The sequence below is a fragment of the Motacilla alba genome, chromosome 4 (assembly GCF_015832195.1).
Source record: "Motacilla alba alba isolate MOTALB_02 chromosome 4, Motacilla_alba_V1.0_pri, whole genome shotgun sequence".
NCBI classification, from domain to species: Eukaryota; Metazoa; Chordata; class Aves; order Passeriformes; family Motacillidae; genus Motacilla; species Motacilla alba.
Window position 1 is genome coordinate 56785387 of NC_052019.1, and position 23054 is coordinate 56808440.

Sequence of the window (23054 nt, forward strand, 5' to 3'; positions counted from 1 at the left end):
ATACACAATGCTTCTTTCAAAATCCCATAAAACTGCTGTTTGACTTATGCCAGAACCACTTAAGGGCTTCTGGCTTCAGAGTTTATTTCCTTTAACCAGGGATGTTCTCCTTGACTGGGCAAAGGACTTGTACCATCTCGATTCTAACCCTGCAGCCTTCCCAGTCTCAAATGATATTTTGTGGTTCTGCAGTTTTTTCAGCGTGTGTTTGCTATGACACTTGCAGTAATTTTCAACAGAATTACAGTGTCCTTACAAACTTTAGGTCCTGTTTGAGGACTTGGGTACAAGTTATCTCTTGGTCAAAATTTGAAATTTTTGTTTCTCTCGGTTTCTCTTGCTGCCTCCTCATTCTCACATTACAAGAAAGAAAAAAAGAGGCCATTCAGTTCATCTTCTCTATCAAGCATTACTCTGATCACACCTCTCTCACCCTCCTGGCAGTCCCATTCTTTCCAGCTTCTTTCTTCAAAGGCAGTCCTTTCTTGCCATCCCACTAATAATTTTCACTACCAGCTTTTAAAATCCCTTTTATTTCTCGTGTCTTTTCTAATGCAGTGACCAGAAGTGGCAGCATACCATATGCTAATAGCAACATTGTTACATTTTCAGTGTTATTTCTGTTTTATTCTCCAGACATTCAAATATCTAATGTGCTTTTTAACCACTGCTGTGCATGCCAAGAAAAGATTTTCATTGAACTGTCTATAACAATATCCAGATATTTTTCCTGAGCAGTTGCAGTTCATTATATCCGACAGGCAGGTGCATTATTAGACTCTGGTTTCCAGGGTACAGTACCTTCTATTTGTCAACAATAACTCCATTTGCCCCCTTGTTTATCAGGCAGCCAGCCTCCTTTTGTTCCCTTTCAAGCTTTGCCTTTTTTAATCTTAATTCATGCACATAAGGTTGTACCATCTATAATTCTCTTACCCACAGTCATCACTCTGTGTAGATCACATTTGCTAAAATATGCACAATTTCACTTTTAGTAATGGAACACTCCTCTGTTAGCCTTTTGTCATGCTTAAAATTGCTAATACCTTCCTACCCTTTGTTTTACTGTCTCTTGGTGAATTTCTAATTTGCCATAGTACATCACATTGCTTAATTTATTTGGCAGCTTCTCTGTGAGAAGCTTTGCCAAAGGCTTTTTTTATAGACCAAATAAATTTCAACTGATTTTAAAGTCCGTGATTTTCCTGACATGCTCAAAACATCTTAGAGGAACACATGATTTTCTTTTACAGAAACCACATGTCCCTATTGTATCCCATAATTTGTATCAATGTGCTGGTTTTTCTTTTACTTTTTTTTTTTTTTTTTTGGTGGACATTGTAACTTTCCTGGTATCATAAGCCACTTAAGTCATCTTTTCATACTTACAAGCAACATCCCTGCTGATTTACCAGCCATACAGATGTACCACAGTTACAAATACACATGATCCCGCCCAACAGGGTAAAACAGGAGTAGGGGTGAGGAAAAGGGTGACACAGGTACATCCTGCAATTTTTTGGTACTGCTGAGATTGATCTTTTCCCTTCCCCTCCCCTAAAGCTGGGTAATGCTTTGCACAGACTCTACTTTCTGGTTATGAGACACAGGCATTCACATTTCTTTTGTGGGATTATTTTAAAAATTGAACACAGTTTCCATTTTAACATCTAGCATGTGCCCTCTGCTTTTTCATTTCATGCTCTTTTCCAACAAATTCCCTCATTTTTAAAATATTGCATTTTCAAAATTTTAGTGCTGTGTTGCTAGTTTTGATCTGATCCTTCTCCTCAGACACATATGTTACTTATATAGTATTTTCTTTTTTAAAGTATTTCCTTGCTTTGCTTGAAAACAAGGGGGAAAAAAAGGCCTCTCTGCAGTGCTGGACTGGATTAGGTGTTAAAAAAATATTTTTGAAAAGATTTAAGGTCCTGTCTTATCCTTGTCTCATATGCAAAAAGTGAGATTAAAAGGGAGATACTTGAAGTCATTTGTGGTGCCTGTCTGAGACTCTGGGCACAGATTTTATGTGTTGAAAAGCTGTGCAAGTTTGCATTAGCTCCCCATAGCTGCTGGGGAGGTCATGGAATCACAGGTGCCTTCCAGGGCTCTTCAAGTGTAACTCAAAAATAAACAAACCCCCCATCCCATAAGGCACATTCAACCTCCCTCTCCCAAGAGGTGAAGATGCTTTGAAAAGAACCAGTCCTATACTTCACCAAAATGGATTAGGAAAGCTTATACAGTTATCTGGCACTAGCTAAGGAAGAAAGAAGAAAAAGCAAATCAGCAAAGGGAACAGAACAGCTGGCCCCATTCCTCAGGACCTTTCCTGCTTCCCGCTATCATATCATTAATAGGCTCCCTAACTGCAAGGCTGATTATAACCCTCTTTGTATTAGACAAGAACATTAATCTGGACCTCACTGAGATGGTTGCTCTTCACAAGCAGGAAAATCCTGTGGTTGAGCATCACATGACCTGCCTACCACTGCACTAACCTTCCTGTTATGCTTCATCTTCCCTTCCCTCATTTTCTATCAAACCCTCATATTTCACCACATGTTCACAATGCCAAACTTCTTTTCCACTGCTACAACAGATAGCTCACCCATTCCTGCCTTATGCCTATATAGCAGCACAAGGAACATTTATAGATATTGTTTTTGGCCATATGCTCCTCTTCCTCACTACCCCTTCCAAGTGCTCAGCTAATATCCTGTTGCTTTCTTGGAACATATCTGTATGATCTCATAGCCTATCTGTCCACCAATTGCTGAGGAAGATATATGCATGATCCAAAGGCACCAATTGGCCAAAGTCTGACTGATGCTTGTGGTATTGCTCTGAGGAAAATGTAATCCCTACCAGGAAAAGCAGAAAAGCCTGACTACATCTTGCTGAATTACACCAAAACTTTCCATTGCTTTCTGCAGAAGAAGTACATAAGATACTGTCTGAAGAAGAAAACATGTTCCAACTGAACATATATTTTGAAAAACAGAGAGAACGACTCAAGAATAATACTTGCTGCCTGCTTGGACGAGACACCTCCCTCAGTTACCCATTCATTTTGTCCAGTTTCATTTTCAGCTCAGTGCTCAGCATCCCTGGAAACCATGTTGTGATACCAGAATCAGCTCCCCCCAGATTATTGGGAATAAGAGCCCAAACCTGTGGTTATGCATGCACTACAATATAGCTCCAAAAAAAACCCAACTAATATAATTCTGTACTGCACCTATTTTAGGATTTTTATAAGGTGCCTATCATTATGGAATCTAAACACAATATAACAATTATAGTTAACACTCTGTGCCTTAAAAGGCAGGCTACTCAGCCCCCCTTGTTTGTTGTGTGTCTGTGTGGAAATTTTCCTTCTGTTTCCCTTCTTGTTCCTTTCATTTCCTCGCCTCCAGTTGTGAGCTGGCCCTGGCAAAGTGCCCTTAGTGGAAGAAAGCTTCACCCATGTGGTGGGTAGCACATGCAGATCTGAATATGGGTCAGGGCTGGAATCATTCCTGCTCTCTGTTAAAGATTTTCTCCATAGCAGGGGACAGGACACCAAAAATGTTGCCAATGTTGTGGATCAGTCACTTGGACACGTTACAATTACCATAAAATTACACAGTGTATATATATTATACAGTTATGGGTCATTAGCCTAAAGACACAGTAAGGAAGACCCATATGGACATACACAGACCACTCATGGAAATGAAATCTCCAAATAACCAGTTTCAGTGGAGAATGCCTACAAGAACCTAGAAAAAAAAAAAATAATAAGGTGGTTCATGCTCATGGCTATGTTGCCTAGGAGGATGCAAAAGCAAAATCAGATTTTGAGGACTGCAGCTGAACAAAACACATGTTGCCTGTTTTCCTTTACCAACAGAGGAAAAAAAAAAAAACCTGAAAACCAAAAAGCACCATAAACAAAGATTTTAAGGTGATTTACCTACCCCTGGAAAAAAAAACTTGTTTTGTTAGAGCATCCTGGAATAAAAGCTGGCTTGTAATGAACGACAAACACCAGCCCAGTACCTTAGTTCTGAGCGGCCTTTTTGGGTTTGAAAAATCTGTCTTCACCTGTAGCCACAGCTGACACATGGGGAGAAATGGGTGGAGAAGCAGAAGCAGCTCTACCTTCGTGGGCTGCCTGCCAGAAAGGAGACAAGGCCAGGTAGCTCTCAGAGTATACTAACACAATAAGAAAACCAACACACCCAGCTGGCATAACCAGAACACTGAATCCTAAGTAGCTCCCAGCTGTACTGTACCATTTCTCGTGTGTATTCAGTCCATTTTGAATGCTGTTGGCTTATATATGTTCCAGTTTTTATAATATCATATACATATAGATTTAAAGGCAGCACTGTTTCTAATGAGAAAAGAAATCTGGTATTTCTTTTATTTTTAATCTTGTTATCAATTTATACTTCCACTGAAAGGTATTCAAATTATATCTGACACTTTTGGACTCAAGACTAACATGCCCCTTCCTCATTCACCTGCTTCAGTTTTGATGTGATAGAAAATAATTTTATTAATAGCTTAGTCAGTTAAGAAAAGTGTACTAAACTGTTTGAAACTAAGGTAAAATATTACCTCTCAGATTGTTGTGCTTGTGATTCTTTGCATCTATCTGTAAGACCAAAAAACAAATGCAAACCACCTGGTTTTGTAAGAAAATTGCTTTCACTACAAATAAGGACAGGTCTGCCAGCAAAGATGCCCAAGTCCATCATGACCTTTATGACTGGACTGCAGTGATGGAGGAAACTTCAGATCAGGCCTCCATAGTAAGGCTGAAGGTGGCTGTGCTCTCTTACATTGAGTCAAGCAGGCCTGACTCTGACCTCAGGGGTTTGGTTTCTAACTGAGCATTACCCAGTCATAATCACAATATTACCAAACAATTAACACTACCTGCTACATGATTGTACAAGGAAGTATGTTTTGAGCAGATGCAGGCTCAGTTAATGAAAGCATTAATGCTGGAAAGGGAGCAGAAAAAAGCACAAGGGCCTCAGGAAGCCATCACTTTGAGAATACACAGAGAGAGTGAAAAAGTCCCTGATTTTGTCCAACATCCTACCACTGCAGTGACCACTGCAGAAATCATCATGCCAAAAAGGAAGGGATAGATCCTCAACCTTCAAACAACATTTTTTTCCATTAAGGCAAAAAATGCAGAGAACAATATTTCTGCAGGGAACAATAGGGGTGTCCTTTACAAAGCAGGAGACAACAACAGGTCTTTGCCAGGGAGTAGGAAGCTTCTAGGTGATGCACACTCCTGTGCAGTTTGTCAACAGCTGAAAACAAACAAAAACCCCACACTTTCTTTCCATGCTGTGTTCCCATCCTATCTATTCATCCTCTGCTTTGGTTGGCCATCTGTGCCCTCTAGTCAACATGGAACAGCAAGTCCTAAAAGAGAGAACCATAAGCACTAAGCTTACTTGATAAGGATTAGCATGATACACTGAGGATGCCTGGGAATAGTGCACTGATCTACAGTAGAAGTGTTAAGGGATGAGACTATAGGGGGATGATTTAAGACCTAGCAACAACTTAAACCATAGCAAGATCTGATGTTGTGACAAGAGGAATCTGAAAAATTTACACAGAAGGGAACAGCTTCTTGAGTGTAAGCAAGGCCATACGCTTTTCCAGTAAGCTCAGATTCTGCAATAGCATATATGAAACCTGAACAGGCATTTCTGTCCCCCTTCACACCAGTCTTATACCCTGTTACACACATTCATCTAAAACAGACAAAATTGTAACTATAATAAAACATTTTTCTATTATCATAAAATTTAATTGCATTAACAAGGAAATGTTTTCACTTCAGCTAATCAATCAAAGGGCTAAGAGGACAGGTACCATTTTAACATCCTCAAGAATATTCTACAGCTTGCAAGACTCAGCACTTTGTGTTGCAACCACATAGTACTTCAGCTAAGCAGACAATCAGTTTCTTCACATTTTTCTATTTTGCTGCATCAACACAGATGTTGCTTCCTTCAGAAGGTCATTTTCAGCTTGAGCCCAAAACTTAGGCTGTGTTAAAAACACACTTTAAACATGAAAACAAAATATTACAATATGATCTGTCATTCATTTTGGTTTGGATGATTCACTTTTGAAATGCCTGAAGTTAAAAGCTACAGCAAGAAAAAAGTTAAAACTGCAGGCCTGTCTGTAGAAAGTGATGGAGAGATCCCTGCTAGAGCTGGCCAAGTTGGTTTGCCCACTTACAGTGAGACACTGGCATGCAGGGTTGTTATCATGCACTGCCATCCTGGGAGTAGCAGTGATAGAATTGTATGGTGTCACATCCCAACCAACATCCCAGCTTCTGGTGCTTCCAGGTCTGGAACTGAATCAGTCACAGACAGCTTGTGCTGTACCCAACTGACATAACCCAAGGCAGTTTCCACACTGCATAAAACGGAAAGGCAAGCAATGGAATGAAAGTTATTTCTTTCTTTTTATGGCCTCTTTACTTAAGTACAGGCATCATTTGTACTACAACTAGGGAAATTTTGTTCTTGCAAATGCAAACAAAATAGCTTTGTTATACTATCAGTTTTTGACTGATGATTTGAGTACTTTGATTGTCAGTAAAGATTTCCCTTACCTTCATGTGTGATTTGAGATTGTCCTTGCGTGCACAGCGGAAAGGACAGAGTGGGCACTGATGGCTCTTCAAACCTGTGTGAATCACCATGTGCCGTTTCCAGTAACTCTTCCTCTTGATAACCAAACCACAGATGGGACACTGGAATGGTTTTCCCCCTTCTTCTTCTGAGGCTTAGCAGGAAGAAAAAGAGAGGATCCTTTACAGCCACTTGTCAAATACCTTCCCCCAGTAAACATACTCAAGATACCATTTCTCAAGTTTCATCTGTCAAGAGACATCGGTTAAATAACTGTGGTTTTCTCAGGGCAGCCAGGACAAGGGGTGAAGGGAAGGAGAAATCTTGATTTCATGTTCCCGAAGGCTGGTTTATTATATTATGATATATATTATATTAAAAAGATCACACTAAAACTATACTAAAAGAACAGAGAGAAAAATGTATCAGAAGGCGAGACAGGAATAGAAAGGAATGAATAACAAAGGCTTGTGACTCCCAGAGAGTCTCACCCAGCTGCCCCCTGGATTGGTCACTAAGTAGAAACACCTCACATTGACCAATCAAGGAAGCACTTGCTGCATTCCACAGCAGCAGATAGTAACTTGTTTACATTTGTTCCTGAGGCCCTCTCAGCTTCTCAGGAGACGAAAATCCTGACAAAAGGATTTTCATAAACTATCATAACTACTAAAAACAACAGGTACCAGAAGTTTCCATTCTCCCCTGCATATACCTTTTCCCTTGGATCTAGTTATTATCCCTCTGAGAAAGGTCACCATAATTTATAAAGGTTAATGCTCCAAACTTCCTTTCACTAATCAGTAGAGGATGCTACTCTCTCTCACCTGGTCCTAATGTTCCTTATAATTGAACTGCACCGAGATCAATGCCTCTCATAATCATCACTTTTCGGCCTCATTTCCTATCAAAGGCTGGTTGTAGCAGAGTATGGAAAATATGCATAACTGTTAAAAAATGATCAATTTCCACACGTGATGGTTAGCCAGCAAGGAAGCAGGATATAAAGCATGGAAGAATCCACACCTTAACTGAAAAGCATGGTGGTATTGCATGGCAGATATATTTAATACCAGAACTGAAAGACTTTGGAAGTCCTGCTGCTGAAATTGTTTAGTTATGGTTCAAGCAGATACTGCTGCAGCATCAGCCATCAAAGGTCTTCAGGTCATAGGTTTCCTTCTGCTCCTCTAATTGCCAGGGCTTTAAATCTACTGCCTTCCTAAATGTCTGCACTCTGCTTTACTGCCCAATTCACCTAAAAAAAAGGATTTGGTGGCACTGATCAGGAAAATATGGTTAGACTTCCAAGTGCAGAACCATCACAAGGTTGAAGGAGAGAGAAATTCCTTGCTGCTGACTTTGCACAAGTAACCCTCCATCCATCCAACCTCTCACAACAATTTCCTCTCATTATTATAAAGGAAGGCCTACTATTACAGTGGAACTGGATGTCCTTTTCCTCACTGTAAAAGACAAGAGTGTTTTCAAATATCCGGAGCTCAGCAATATGCATCTTGCTATTCAAAAATTCTCTCAGACTATTTAATCTGATTACTATCACTAATAAGAATCTAGCAAACATCAAATTCCCTTGATGAGGAACTAAGTGATAAAAACCTCCAGAAAGATCTGTCTCGTCCCAAAATACAATTCTTACAATTAAGTAGGAAACAAACCCACTGTAATTCAACTGATTAGGCAGCTGTTATGTAAGTACAGAAAGGGACACAATGTCAAAGCATGTACTATTGCAAGTTCAGAAATTCTCCTTGTAAAATATTCTATCACACTTAAAATATCAAATTGTTCCCCTCTCTGCCTCTCTAAAGAATAGGCCAAAACCAATGTCATAACTGCTTATGTTTGTTTTAAAATATTTTTACTTTTTTCTTCACAAAAGGCAGGAGAGAGACAAACCACAGAAAAAATACATGGGTGGCTTTTTTACCTATCAGGTCTTTCCTTCTATCACATCTTTTCTTCAGCCTCTGGTTATCACTCAGAAGAGAAATGTGTAACAAGATATCACCTGGTTTTGACCCCCTTAAAAATAAATCTGCAATCAAGATGAATCAACTGTGATCCAGCACATTACAAAATATGCAAACAGGTGGGATGAATGCATATGACCTCAACAATAACAGTGACAATTAGTGTTACTCAGGAATTGTGCCAGTGTGCTCCAGAGCTGAACCATGTTAGCTCTATACTGCATGAAGCTCAGAATAAAATTGGGGGTTTCAGCTTTCCTTCATTTATATTGATGTCCATTTTATATCACAATAGTACTCCAGTGAGGAGAGAATCAGCCAGCGCTACCCAAAGAAGTTTTGGGAACAAAATTACAAGCATCACAGGCATTACATTAGGTTACACCAAATAAGTATTCAGTCAGCAAAAGAAAGGTCTGTCATCCACACTCTTTCAAAACAATCAGAACTTAACAGATATCTCAGGCTTCCTTTCCAACTTCATCCCAAATGTGTAAGCAGTTTATAAAACTGGCAATAGTAACAGATTGATAGAAAAGTTAATCTCCTCTGTACCGATTTACTATAATAAGCATGCAGGTCATTATTAGGTTGACCAAACCTGACATGCCATTTCAGAGGCAACTACACTCTGATAAGCCATGGCTCCAGCTTCTTGCCTGAAATAATTCTGAGCAAATAGCTCAACGTGGTGGACAAAAGAGCAGCAGGCATGCTCTCGTTATTAACTTACTCCTCTTTAAATAGCCTCCATCCTTGCTGCTCCTTACTTACATCTAATTAATCGCACTGAGTATTAATCTCATAACCAAAGCTACATGTTGCTGGTGGGGAAGTGAATCAGATTCGTAACAGCAAAGAAAACTCATCAGTGTAAAAGTTCAATGTATGAGTGTGGGGAAATAGACCTCTCAAAGCTATACCTACTGGGAAATGATACTTCTCTCTGGGAACAAGACAAAAAAAGTCTCAAGGAACAACCAGACGGACACAACAAGACAAAGCATTATATAATTTTCTATAATGCCTTTTTTTCTTTCTTTTTTTTTTTTTTGTTTTTAAAAAATATTTTAGTGCCATAAGGTTCTCTGAGCAAAAGGAATCAGGAATATATAACATTTATTTTCATGGCAAATGTACATCTTCAGCTTTTAGCTTACGTTACTCCAAGAAGGACTCAATCTAAACTAATGAAAACCTTAGGCCAGGCCCATGCCAAGAATAGTCTGCCTCTTTAATTGCCTTGGCAAAACACAGCAGTTAAGCATTTACAGAACACATGTATAATACAGAGCAAAAACTGGTACTGGCTGTTACTCATTGCATCCCTCTTCCTCCTCTTCCAAGGGAGGGATGAGCATTGCTGTCCATCCAATAGCTTCTAAGCTAAGAGTGCTGACCAAGAGCTGCACAGGGACAGACTGGGCCTCAGGATACCCTTAAACAAAGAGGTTAGGGCAGAAAAACAGCAGGGCAATTACAAAAGATGCATGTCAGGCTTCATATCTGTACACTGGCTGGCTACACCTGTGCAGCCAGGCTAGTATTCCTGATAAATCTCAGCCTCATAAAGCTGGAATATACTAAACCACTTTGTGCATCTCATGAAGATACCTGCCATGCTGCCTTTTCCTCTGCAGCAGAACACTGATGACACCTGAAGCCATATGTTCCACCAGAAATTTGAATCCGTGATGTGAACTTTTTATAGAAAGAGATGAAAGAAATTATTTTTCCTTATTTTGAAGATGGATCATTTAAATTCCCCTGCATGGCGTGCCAGCTCTTTAAAGCTTTTGTTACCCAGACAGTTTCTTCTTCTTCCCCATAACCCTGATTCCTTGGCTGTCAACAGCTGGAACTGATGTAGGAAAGTCAGATGTGTAAAATGGTTCTTGTTGAGCAAATTATAGAAATGCAGTTTAGTTGGATTTTTTTTTTTTTGTTAACAACAAAGGATTGTAAAAAATTTTTAATGAAAAGTGGCAACACAATAATATACTCCGGTAAATTAGGACAGGATAGTAAGCGATTACACAAAAGTCCATTTGTGACAAAGACAGCAGGAGGGAGAATTCTCCCTTGTCCAATATTTCAAAAGCACTTGTTTTGTACATGCTCACTGATACTGTGAGCTCCCTTACAGGGATTCTTTGATCTTCTCCATTAAATATTTTTGTGGACACATTCTAAACTTGGTAAGAGAGGAAAATACTATTGAATGGAATAAAAGGGGAAAAAAAATGTACCGAACTGTACACTCACACCTTTAAAATAGGGAAACATTTGTGACAGCTTGGTCTCAAAGTGGTACTTCAAAAAGCTTTTCTATTGTTCACCTAAAATATCTATTTCTTATTTTCATAAGACACAGAATCAAGCCAAATCCAGACACACTGAAGAGATGTTATATAAGCCTATAGCAAAACAAATACATTCTACTCAGTGGTTCAAATTGTATCCATACCTGTACTAGTGGGTTTGGATGCTCTTCCCTTCGGGACTGGTAGTAACAGTAATTCTAAAGACTGTGGTGGAGTTGCTTTCTCTTGTTTCATCTCTGAAAGCTGCAGAGGATCCTCAGGAACCAGTGACTTCTTCTTCTCAGCCAGGAGGGTGCCTGCAGCCCTTGCAGCAACCTCCTTGAGAAGGGCAGCTGAAGAGGTCATGGAAGCCAGGGAAAGGAAAGAGCTGGCTGGAGGTGGGTGCTCCTGCCCAGGAGTCATGCTTCTCTCGCTCACTTTCTTAGATAAAGCTGCTAACGTGGAGCTGGCTGACTGAGAGCTAAAAGGCGAGGAAAAGGATTCGAATCGTATCGTGTCCTCAGTCCTGGAAAAAGATTTGTCCTGCAGAACGGCATTGGCTGCAGCTTTCAGCTTCAGGATAGCTGAATCAGGGGACAAACCACAGGTGGTGGTTGAGTTTGGCAACCACTTACCTTGATTCCATATAAAGTGACTGCCTGCATTGTATTGGTCACTTTGTTCCTGTTTCTCAGCAAGCTTTCTGGCAAGCACACTTAGCTGCTGGGCATGGTGAGCAGGTGGAGAGAAGGAGATGTTTGAGCCAAGATTTGCAGGGGACTCGACTCTGCCATTGACTGTAACAGCAGCATCCAGTTTGAGGGAGCCAGCCTCTAGGAGCCGCCTCAGGTTACTGCTCAGTGGCTTGTTTGGACCAGGAGGTTCCTCTTCACCCAGAGAGGACACATCTGGAGAAAGGTGCTCCTTGCTCTGTAGTGTGTCTCTTAGTGCCTCATTTTCAATGGATCCCAGCTCCACTGTGTTGCTGCTCGGCGTTGCACTTCCCAAAGAGGTATCAGGGGAGGTGGACTGCTCTTGAATTCTGTCCTCAAGAGACAACTTAAAGTTCTCCTGGACTTCTCCATATGATGCTTCTGAAGGAGTTTCTGAAGAATTCCCAAACCAGCGTTCTTCTTCGCTGAGCTCACCTTCCACTTCTTCCTGTCTGGTACCATCTGTGTGGAACCATGAACAACAGCATTATTCCCAAATCTGTGTAAAGCAGTTTCTTAGCATGAAGCATGCCTGACCTCTGCATGACCCTCCTGAATAGTCCCCTAGCACACCCCCCTAAAGTGCATGAGCTTGGAATCAGCCTGGATTCAGTGACCAGAAAAAAAAGCTTTTCAAAATGAATAAGACTTTCTTCGAAGACAAAATGATGACAAACCTGTCATCTTTCAGTCTGCATAACTAAAGCAGCTAAAACTGCAACAATACATATAAACATAATATATATTCATATATTGCAAACAATTCTTTATTGGCATAGTCTGTACATCCTGCCAAATATTATGAACTCCCTGGTATAAGGCAGGGATTTAAGAGATCAGAAATTACTGGATATTTCTGTATTTGTACAGGCAGCACAGGTGTGTGCCTCCAAAGGCAGGCAGACCAGGTGTGTAGCTACTCAAATCTCAGACCAATCCTGCAGTGACCCCTATCTAAAATAAAATAAAATAAATTTGTAGTAATAATTCACAATTCATTCCTGAAGAGCTGCAATGACTAACACATGAATGCAGACTAAAGCTCTTATCTCTCCAACTACTTGGGAAAGGACTATCATACACACAGTGTTATCATATACAGACTCTAGTTGTTCTTATTTATTTGCCACTGTTTAATAAAGTTTTAAAGATCACCCAAAACTGAACTTAGTTTAGCTGAAAAAAAAAAAAAAAAAAAAAAAAAAAAAAAAAAAAAAAAAAAAAAGGAAAAGTGTTGGTTCCACTGTAGTTAAGTTACATTTTCTCCTTCCTGGTAACTGCAAAACACCTGAGTCTCTCCTGAGACCTGGCAGTGTTTAAAGCACTGTGACCCTGAATTGCTCCTCTTCCTGATAGGTATTCAAAGTCATACAGATGTGACCCACACTTTTATTTTTTTTGGCAGATCTTCCTGCCCAATCAGAACACAGTAAAGAACAGCAATGCTAGAATTAAATTCATATTATCTCCTCTTGCCAGATACATCTTACACTTCTTGCTTTTAGACACAATGTCCCAAGCTGCACAAGTATCTTTGTAATCACACTACAGCAAGACAAAAGTATTTAATATAACCCTCCACTGGCATTCTGGAAATAAGCCTGCATGATATGCATTGTGTCTATGATCATGTATTATTCCCAGATTCCCAACTTAATTCCAGCAAATTACAAAATTTGGAGAAAAGTTAATGAATAAAACTTAGATTTCTATTATTTCTTTGATCCAAAGAATTTAAGGAGGAAAACCTCAGACAAATGTATTATAAGTATAGAGATACAAATGTACACTCTGAAAGCAAAGTCTGTGGAGTTTTTTTATGTTATATAGATTATGAGGCACAGCCTCTCACAAAAAGTTTCTTTTATTCAAAACCCTTTGGAAAAACATCACCAGTATTTTAGAAGCTGGCAATAAACTCAGTTACCTTAGGTTTGTAATTCAAGCAGAAGAGGGTCAGCATATTCCCTTTTCAAAACAAGCAAAAGCCAAACAAACATCCAAGCTCTTAGCTAGAATTATTTTGGTATTGTCAAAGTTAACAACACAGGCTCAGCAATAACATGTGCATAAAGGCCAAGAGCCATGCACATTCAAGTAAAAGAGATGCTAATCAGTTGAACCAGCACTTATGTAGGTTAAAAGAGAACTGAATGTATTCCCTCTTCACCCCATGAACACTAAAAAAGTAACTTGAGCATGTCTGTACAGCTGGGTGCACTCACATGAGAGATCCATTCACTCCTCCCAGATGCAAAAAAGTTTGGAAGCCAAAAAAGCATCTTACTGGCACTTTGTCTGAACTCATACACCAAGTGCAGGGCACATCCTCTGGGACATAGCCTGGAGCTGACACCACTACACAGCTCTGGAGCTAGAGCTAGCCTGCTTCCTACCACTCATCTGTCTGTTGAAACAATCTCTCCTCTCCCCTGCAAACCCTACTCTCTCTGTCTCTGTACTTCCCATCCATTCATAGGGATGGATGTACTTCCCATCCATTCATAAGGATGCGTTTCCCTTCACGCAGAAAGCCACTCAAATATGCCTCAGACTGTGATGTTTAAGTGTAAAAGGACCTAAGAAGAAGTAGACTCTTGTTTTAGGGAAATCTACAGCTTACTAAACCCACAAACTTCTCTGTTCCTTGCTGTGTACCTCAATTTCTTTCTTTTTCCAGACATGCACATTGCCCATTGGTCTTGCCTATACAAAAGGGCAGCCACCACCATGTTATTGACAGGGAGCAGCAGGAGAGCAGGCTTCTTCATTTAAAGGCTTGTTCCCAAGCTCAGGATTTCCCTCCTCTTTAGGTAACACACTGAGAGCTCCCTCTCCTGTTGCTAATCTACCTGTGACCACTCAAGGCCTCTCAAAGCTCCATGCAGTTTCTATAATAAAAGGAAAATTTTCTCTCCAGTCTCACTATCCCAAAAGCCAGCAGGGTACCTTTTTTTTTTTTCCCCACCAGGGCAGTTTCTTTCTGTAGCTAGAAATCAGACCTCTAACTGCTGACACTATTCTAATTTTCCTCTTCTCAGTAATTCCCAGTTGCTGCAGCATCAAGCCCGCTGTATTTGAAGGCTGTAAGGTTAATGCTGAAAAAGCCAGCATCAGTGTCTTATCACGAGCTCAGTCAAGCCTCCCTTTAAACACCAGTGAATTGGTTTAGAAGCAGAACAGTGAAGCCTGGCAATTTCATTGCTAAGCAAAGTTGCCTTTCAAGGCCTTCAGGGCAGAATTTTAATTCACATTGACTTGTGAGCCTGTGAGTCTGAACAAGCTTGAGCACACCCAACAACTGCTTTATGATTTCAAATTATACAAAAGCTTCCCTCAGAACCCAGGGGGTTCATGGGTCACCTCAACCAGGTTTGTCTGAAACAGGACCCAACCTTCAGCTGTATTTCACATCTGTGGCAGAAATCTGCATGACATGTTTTTCCCTTCTCTCACAACACAGGTACGGAACCATTCTCATCATGATTCAGAAGTCAAGACCTGTCATAACTGCTTCTTCCTGATTTCCAGAGTGATTCGGAACCAGGAACTGCTACTCAAGCCCTTTGCCATTAGAAGCCAGTTGGGAATTACAGACAGCCTGCATGTTTTGGGACTATCACATTGCACACCACCCGGGAGCCTCAAAAAAATATTTTCCACTCTTGTCAGCAATGACAAAAGGCACCAAAGTACTGCTGGGTGACTGCTGCCACTGCTGTAGCCCATGTATCCATCTCTGGCAAAGCCACAAATGTGTGCAGAAAGCAGTGTTTGAAGAAGTGCCAGTTTCCCTTGCTCACCAACTCATCTGCTTGCTTTCACATACAGAGAAGTTCATTTTCCTCTTCAAAAGATCAGTTTGACAGACAAATCTTATTGATCCCAAAGTGTGTTATTTCACTTTGTGACCATCTGCCCTTTTATTTAGAGTGCTGATTAGAATCTGACCCTGGTACCAATAGAAATGTAAATATTAACTTGCTCAAACTACTTATATCTGAAAACTGAAAAAGGCAAACATGTTTGTTGGTTTATACACTGAGTCACTCAGTTCAAATGCTGGAAACTTTAACTGTACCCATTGCAATGTACACATGCCATTCCAGAAAGCGACAAGTGTGAGATGATCCACAGCTTTGCTTTGTAGGACTTGGAGGGAAGAAATATCAATGTAGTGAGTTGGATCTCCAGGAAAGGGAAGAGTCTCAAAGTTATGTTACTGAGCAACAGACATGGACAGCGAAAACATGATGGAAAGAACACCATTTGAAACACTAGAAATTATCTGAGAAGAGGCTACAGCTAAGGAACCCACTCCAGAGAATGATTTTTCATGCTAAGCAGGATGCTAAAATTCTACTTTAATCATTCACTGAAAACGAGTAAATTACAGATTTCAATATAGAAATCCATATGCTGCAGTGATAGGAGACATACGGAAATTGTAATGATGGGATTACAGAATGAAAATTAAAGCCAATGCAAAAGTAGATAGAAGTAAAATAATTTCAAAGAAATGCATACAGGAAAATTGCTCAGGAGATAAATTAATCAAAATTGCCCTTTTTTCAGCACTTAAATTTCAAAGAAAAACTGGGAACCTACAGAACCATGATTTAAAGATATAGGAGAGCCAAACCTCATCTTTATTATCTTGATATCAATTACCCTGATTTGCATAAGAATTTGATATGATCATTCAAGTTTGCACCAATCTAATAAAGTTACAATTATATTTGTTGTCCATTTGACACCCAGATCATCTTCTTAATTTCCTGCCCCTACAACTCTATCATCTCTAGCACCTACCATAAACCATCCTTTAGATTATTTTACACTGAACCCTGTACCTAGGCCAACTGAAAGAGCTGGGATTAAGTGATAGCTTTACACTAGGGAACTGAGGAGCTCTGCAAAGATACCTAAAGAATTTAAAAGAACGCATTAAACTTAAATGAAGCAGGAAGCCATCCAAGAGGAGTGCTGCGGAAACACTGACTGGCTCGGTTGAGCAATCACTTTAAGGCCAAGTAAATAGGCAGATGCGTCAAAAATAAGGCAGAGACAATACCTGAGCAAGCTAGGATTTAGCCTTGGGTGACTTTTATCAGTGACAGCAAGAAAAGTGGAATGAGCGAAGAGAAGAAACAGTCAACAACTAAAAGGCAAGGATAACTGTAAAGGCTTTTAACCAGTCATGGACAAGGTAGTGAACTGGAATGCTCATATCCAGCCTCCAGGATGGGTTCTCTTGTTCTAGTCCTTCCTGATTGTTTTCTTAGAACCCTCAAAGGAGGACTAGGGAATCAGGCCACAGGCCAGAATTCGCTGTCCTGGCAGTCCAGTTCAGGATACCCTCTCCTGCTGTAACCCAGGTTCCATCATGATTTGTCATCACCACCATATCCAAACAAGACATGTTTTCCCATCACGTGGTGGCTGTTAATTCAAGATCAGTACAGACTCCCCTTGTCCCCATCTTACCTCTGCAGACCAGATAATATGGAGGAGAAAAGAATGAAGGAGCTAAAGACCAAATACAATGGATATCTTCAGGTGAACTAGGTAAACTGTGCAAGTGCATCACTTTAGCAGGGGTAAAGAATAATTGCAAGAGACCACTTGCTAATATCACATCACTTTGTAATTCACTTTTTCTCTGAGTGTCAGCTTCACATAAGCCCTTGCTTATTTCACAGTCAGGTACTACAGAAATCAGGAGGCACAGACCCAAAAATGACAGTCAGATCTGGAAAGTCTTTTCTGTGGTATCCTACATAAATTGCACAGTCTAGCTGTCTGCCTAACTATCCTTTTGGCATTCAGGCTGATTTTTAAGTATTTCAAATTAAATTTAAAAAAAAAAGTGAATGTAATATCTTTGGGCTGAACAACTTTTATGGGTTCCCACACTCACCAAACCATGCAGATCAGTGCGCTGTAAAACTACCTTCAAGAAGTGGGGCTCACTGCTCACCCACACCACACAATTTCCACCTCTAAAAAGCATCTGATGAGGCTGTATATCCAGAGCAGCAGCTGTGTTGATTTTCTCATAGGGGATACTAGCTAGAAAATCATGATTTTAATAAAAACACAAAAGCCTGCCTTAACTCCTTTTAATATATCTACAGCAGCAAATAAGACTTAAAAGTCACAGTTGCATAAATAGTCATGTGCTGGAGTGGCCTTGGTCCCCCATTTTCCCTTCATGATTTCTATGACCTATAATAGGTTAGCAGCACAGGAAGTCACCATCCTCTTTGAATGGAATTTCTGGCTCGCTCCTTATCAACGGGATGATTATTCAACTCTTGACCTCTTCACAAAATGGTTTAGTAGTGTTGCCGGTGCTTGAACCAAATTTCTCCACTGCAGGCTGACCTAAAGAGAGCAGCACAGCTGCAAGAAGGATCTGCCAAAAAGCCACAGCTCTTCTGTTCTGTCCTTCTCCCCTGTGTTTAGGTTATGTGAAAATACTCACACAATTAGACAGGGAAAGAAGCCCTAGGTAGGACTCTGTATTTCATCTCCACATCTTCCAAGATAATGATTTTCCTAACTGGAGGGAAGGAGGAAAGGGGAAAAGGAAGGCACAGCTTTTAAAGACAGGGCATACATTCCCTACTTTTATCCCTAACTTAAAGTGACTTTGAAAAAATCAACATACAAGAAAACCCCAGAATATTCACCTAACAATTTCTCTAGTACTGCTTTTTTGAAAAAGGACTCAGAGCCAAAAAAGATTACAGAATGTTAGTTATTTTGCAGTAACTAGAACTCTTCAATATGCTTTGCCTATACACATAAAAAACTGAGTGTGCCCAAATATTGTAATATTGGGCACATTCGGGTTTGCAAACTTCTAGACAGCCATAGATTATCAAAATGCAGGTACAATATCTCAGTTTCCTCTCAAAGGCAGAATCCAGGTGTGATGGACTCTCCCAAGGAAAAAGGAAATCAGGGAGAAGCTTGTCACAGACAACATAAAACTGCCTTTATTTCCTGTCCCTCAGAGGAGAGAGAAGTTGTGGTAGATGGGAAACGGAGGCAGCAGCCTTCTATTTTCAGCTACAAGCCCCAGAATAATTGTGTCAAGCGTGTTTCACCAGCTGCCAAAAAGATCCTCTTTTGCTAGCAAGTATCCATGGGAGGGGACAGAAACACGTAGTTTTTCTCCTGAGAAGAGCTGTCACTACTTGTTGAAGGTTCTATGGGCTGGTTGGCAGACCACAAGATAGGACCTTACAAAGACAAGTCTGACCTCCCCCAAAAGCAAGTTCAAAAGAGAACTCCTAGAATGATGGATGTTTGACATCTTGCCTCCAAGAAAGATTAGCTATTCCTCTGTTCTAGGCAGGAGGTTATAGTGAGTAGCTGTGGGATTAGTGTTTGAGGAGGGTTACTTCCACTGGGATACAGATGTTTAAAGCTACAAAGAAACAGGCATCACCTTACAATGCAGTGAGGTGACAAAAGCTCAAGACCAACAGAAGTAGTGGTCCTGTGCTCTCCCTTAGACTTGCTCTGTTGTTTGACTGCTTCATGAGCCAATTGCAACTCACTAATTTGCCAGAAAACTACTCACTCTGTCAAGAAATCAACAAAAAAATGATGCAAAGGAGACAGGAATGAGAAAATAGGTGGAATCAACAATCCGAGCCACCTATCTCCTCTAGTCTTGCGGGGAACAAAGTACATCATGACTTGTCGGTGAAAAACCAATTGAGGATTCCCTCTCCCAACCCAAACCTCCACAACATACCACATCTCTCAGGGAAGAGCTGGCCTGTGCAGACAGGATGGCCACAGCAGTCAATATCATGTAGACTTCTTCAGAAGCCTAATCTGGGACATCTGTAGCTGGCTTGGCCCCCATATACTCTGATCCTACTTAAAAAAACCCTCTTCTCTAAGAGGACGCTGCTGGTAGGCAGCATCTCTCTGAGAGGAGTTCTAAAGACCTAGAAATAACATCTTAACAGTGAGGTACAGTAATCAGCAACCATGAAAGTAGGAGGGCAGAGCAATATGTCTTATAAAGTAATCAATAATAACATTACATGTAAATAGTACACATGTATAATAATATTATGATATTTGATATTTGCTTACTATATATGCATGATATTTGCTTACTATAATTTAGAATCAGTTAATTCTAGATGGATTTTGCCAATATTTCAGGCCCAGTGAGCTGAAGAACTTGAGGTGTGCATGTGAAACAGAACAAAATACACACAGCCTTAGAGGAGGGGAATGCTTTTGAAGATCATCTCTCAAGAGGTGCGCCACAGAATAACAGCCTGCACAAAAAGCTGCCATTAGCTGACTTGATCCAACTTGATCACCAGGGAGGTGATCCTGACTTCCCTACTCAGCCCTGGTGAGGCATGTCTGGAAGGCTGTGTTCAGTTCTGGGCTCCTCAATACAAAGAGAGATGTGGGGCTCCAGCCCAGCTACAAAGACATTTAAGGGACTGGAGCATTGTTCTTATGAGAACTGGCTAAGAAACTTAGGCCCATTCAGACTTGAGTAGGGACAACTGAGAAGGGACCATCAGTGTATAAAAGTATCCAAAGGAGAGGGGGTCAAGAGGATGGACCAGGCTCTGCTCAGTGGTGCTGGGCAATAGGACAAGAGGCAACAGAAGAAATTGATGCACAGGAAGTTTCACCTGAATATAAGGAAGAAATTCTTTACTGTGCAGTGACCACACACTGGAACTGATAGCCCAGAGAGGCTGTGGAGTCTCCCCTGCTGGACATATTCAAGAACCAACTGGACACAATCCTGTGCCATGTGCTCTGGGATGACCCTGCTTGGGCAGGGAGGTTGGAACAGATGACCCACCGTGGACCACTCCAACCTGACCCATTCTGTGGTTCTGTGATCAACACACAGAATAACTGGAGAGAAGGTATACAAAGACAGTTGATTTTTATGATGGAGGTTTTCAGAAGAAACAAATATTTCTGAGGTCAGCTTATGCTGCAAAGGCTGCCTAGTAGCCCCAAGACAGGTTCATAAAACACAAGAAGTGTCAGTAAAACAATAGAGAATCATGTTCCTTGCAAAACCTATTTTATGTTACCAATGTGCTTGCAACAGTTTTATGAAGGCTGAGCAAAATACCACAGCCAGACTTACTAAAAGTTTCTTCCACAGGCCCTTACAAGCATCCTATAATAATCTGTAGTTGAGGCTGGGCTCATGTTTCAGAGAGCACAAGATACTGATCAGACTGACTTATACACTACAGGAATACGGCCAACCTAAAACCTGGAGTCAGTACATTAACATATCAAAGGAATACACCTCTTCTTCCTGATGTAAACAGAGATGATGATAAACCATTTTTTATAAAACCAAACCATTTTTAGGCAGCAACTTCTGAGCCAGATTAAAGCTCCTTATCAGGAATTTCAGGCTTCCCTGTGTCTTTTAAAACCAGCTATGATATCAGTTTTAGACTCTGATAGATTATTATAAAGTAGAGGAAACACTGTATGAACAGGAGTTCCACTGTTATTCCCACAGCTCTGCTGGAAATGGGAAACAGTATTAACAATCTGTGGTGTTTCAAATGGTTCACATGCGCGTCTATCCAGAGAGATTCCCTGCACCTGGAATGGCAGTGTACCCTGGACATCAGTGAACACTTGCCACCTATACATAAAGTTCAGCACAGCAATTAAAAATTCTACCTTTTGTTAGTTACAAAGAAGGTTTAAAACTCCTCAGAATTGTTTCTAGTTTGCCAAAATTTACTTTGATTGTTCATCTGTTCTGCTCTAGATAGATGTCTAACTCAATAGGCTGCTGCAATGAGAAAATATCAACTACCAAATTATAATAGGGATGCTGGCACCTCCAAAATAAGAAGCGCTAAAGAATATTCTCAAGACTTCTCTTATCTTTAGCATACAGAGACAAGACCTATCATGTCAGCCTACCTCATAAAGGAGGGAAAATATTCCAAAATTTCATAACATGGACCTTCAATGAAAATGAAACCTCAAACAATTCTAGCAAACAATTTACAAAAGCTGGCTACAAACAGAAAAGTCCCTAAAGGAGGAATTTTAGTTTCCACTTTAGATCAAATTATTGTGGGAGAATCACATGAATGCCAAATATTCAATATAGTAATCCATAATATTTTAAAACCATCCTTCAACAGCATCAAACTCCATAAATAAGATTTTATATCCTTTGGCCGGTCATTAATGAAACCTTCTTTAAGAAGTTGCTTGTGAAACACAGAATAAGTGTCTCTATTAGGAAATTCTAAGCAGAAACACAAAACTACCTTATCTTAAACATAGTCTAGCTGCAAAGCAAAGGCTCAGTTACTCATTTCCAAATGGCTACGTGCTTTCTGGTAGTTCGGTAATTGGTCACAGGAGCCTCCATACCAAAGCTGAAGTAATTATGAATTCTACAGTGTCTTAGGTCACATTTTGAATCCTCTAGGTGCCAAAAAACAAAACAAAACTACACTCTCCCCCCCCCCACGCCCCCCAAAAAAAACCAAACAAAAAACCCAAACAAAACACAGGAAAGCTTTGCTTTCTAATCTTCATTTAACCTGGTAACGAATAAAATTGGTAGGCTGCTATATTTTGCATACCTGTGTTCTCTGGTCTTGAGCTACATCTGTAAACTGCCTGCTCTTACTGAGTGCCTTCATCAGCCAACAATTCATCTTCATTAAGGCTTGCCCCTGACCTGCCACCTCCCCAGACCTGGGTACAATGACAGCTGTCTCAACTCTTTACTGTGACAAAATGCATCTTCATTGACTGAAATCCACTGCGAACTTCAGCACTCACAACCCCAACAGTAAAAAAAGGAGGCACGGGAATTCTCAAATATTCCTCGCAACTTAGAGCAGCCAAGAACAAAGTGATCCATTTGTGCTACAGATTATTGCACTGCTGATTGACCCTCAATAGCTGTGACCCATTTTAATGTGGCTTGTCATCTAAAACTGACAGGGTCACCACAGCAACATGATTTTTATCACCCTTACAGGTGGAAAGGAAGGAGAGGAGAAGTTGCAGGCATCAATGCAGCTGGCAAAAGCAGTGAAAAAAGTGTTCAAGCATATCGCTTTGTTGCATACAGACAATTTGCAATGAAAATAAATAATTCCCTGATCACAACTGCAACTTGGCATTACGGCCTGGGAATGGCCATAAGTTTACAAAAGCTCTCACATTACCTGAAAGACTAAAATTGATCTAAAATCTCCACAAAAAAAGCTGTAAATCACTTATGTTCTGAGCTGTGCATAGCAATTCCCAACTTTCCTAGGAGACAAGCCATTGACCAAAAGGCTAATTGAGGCACCAAAACCAGGC

The 23054-nt window shown here is 40.4% G+C and overlaps 1 protein-coding gene across 5 annotated transcripts in view; it reads right to left on the reverse strand.

The window, feature by feature from the left end:
- ZNF827 (zinc finger protein 827) overlaps positions 1 to 23054 on the reverse strand; it is a 114826-nt gene that overhangs the window by 64522 nt on the left and 27250 nt on the right. For all 5 annotated transcript variants that reach the window (XR_005256655.1, XR_005256656.1, XM_038134467.1 and 2 more), the window contains 2 exons: positions 11133 to 12143; positions 6653 to 6825 (listed from right to left, as the gene is read on the reverse strand). Coding sequence is in view for 3 of the 5 variants with exons in the window: in XM_038134467.1 (XP_037990395.1) it covers positions 6653 to 6825; positions 11133 to 12143 (1184 nt within the window). In the remaining 2 variants the exon portion in view is untranslated. The remainder of the gene's footprint in view (positions 1 to 6652; positions 6826 to 11132; positions 12144 to 23054) is intronic.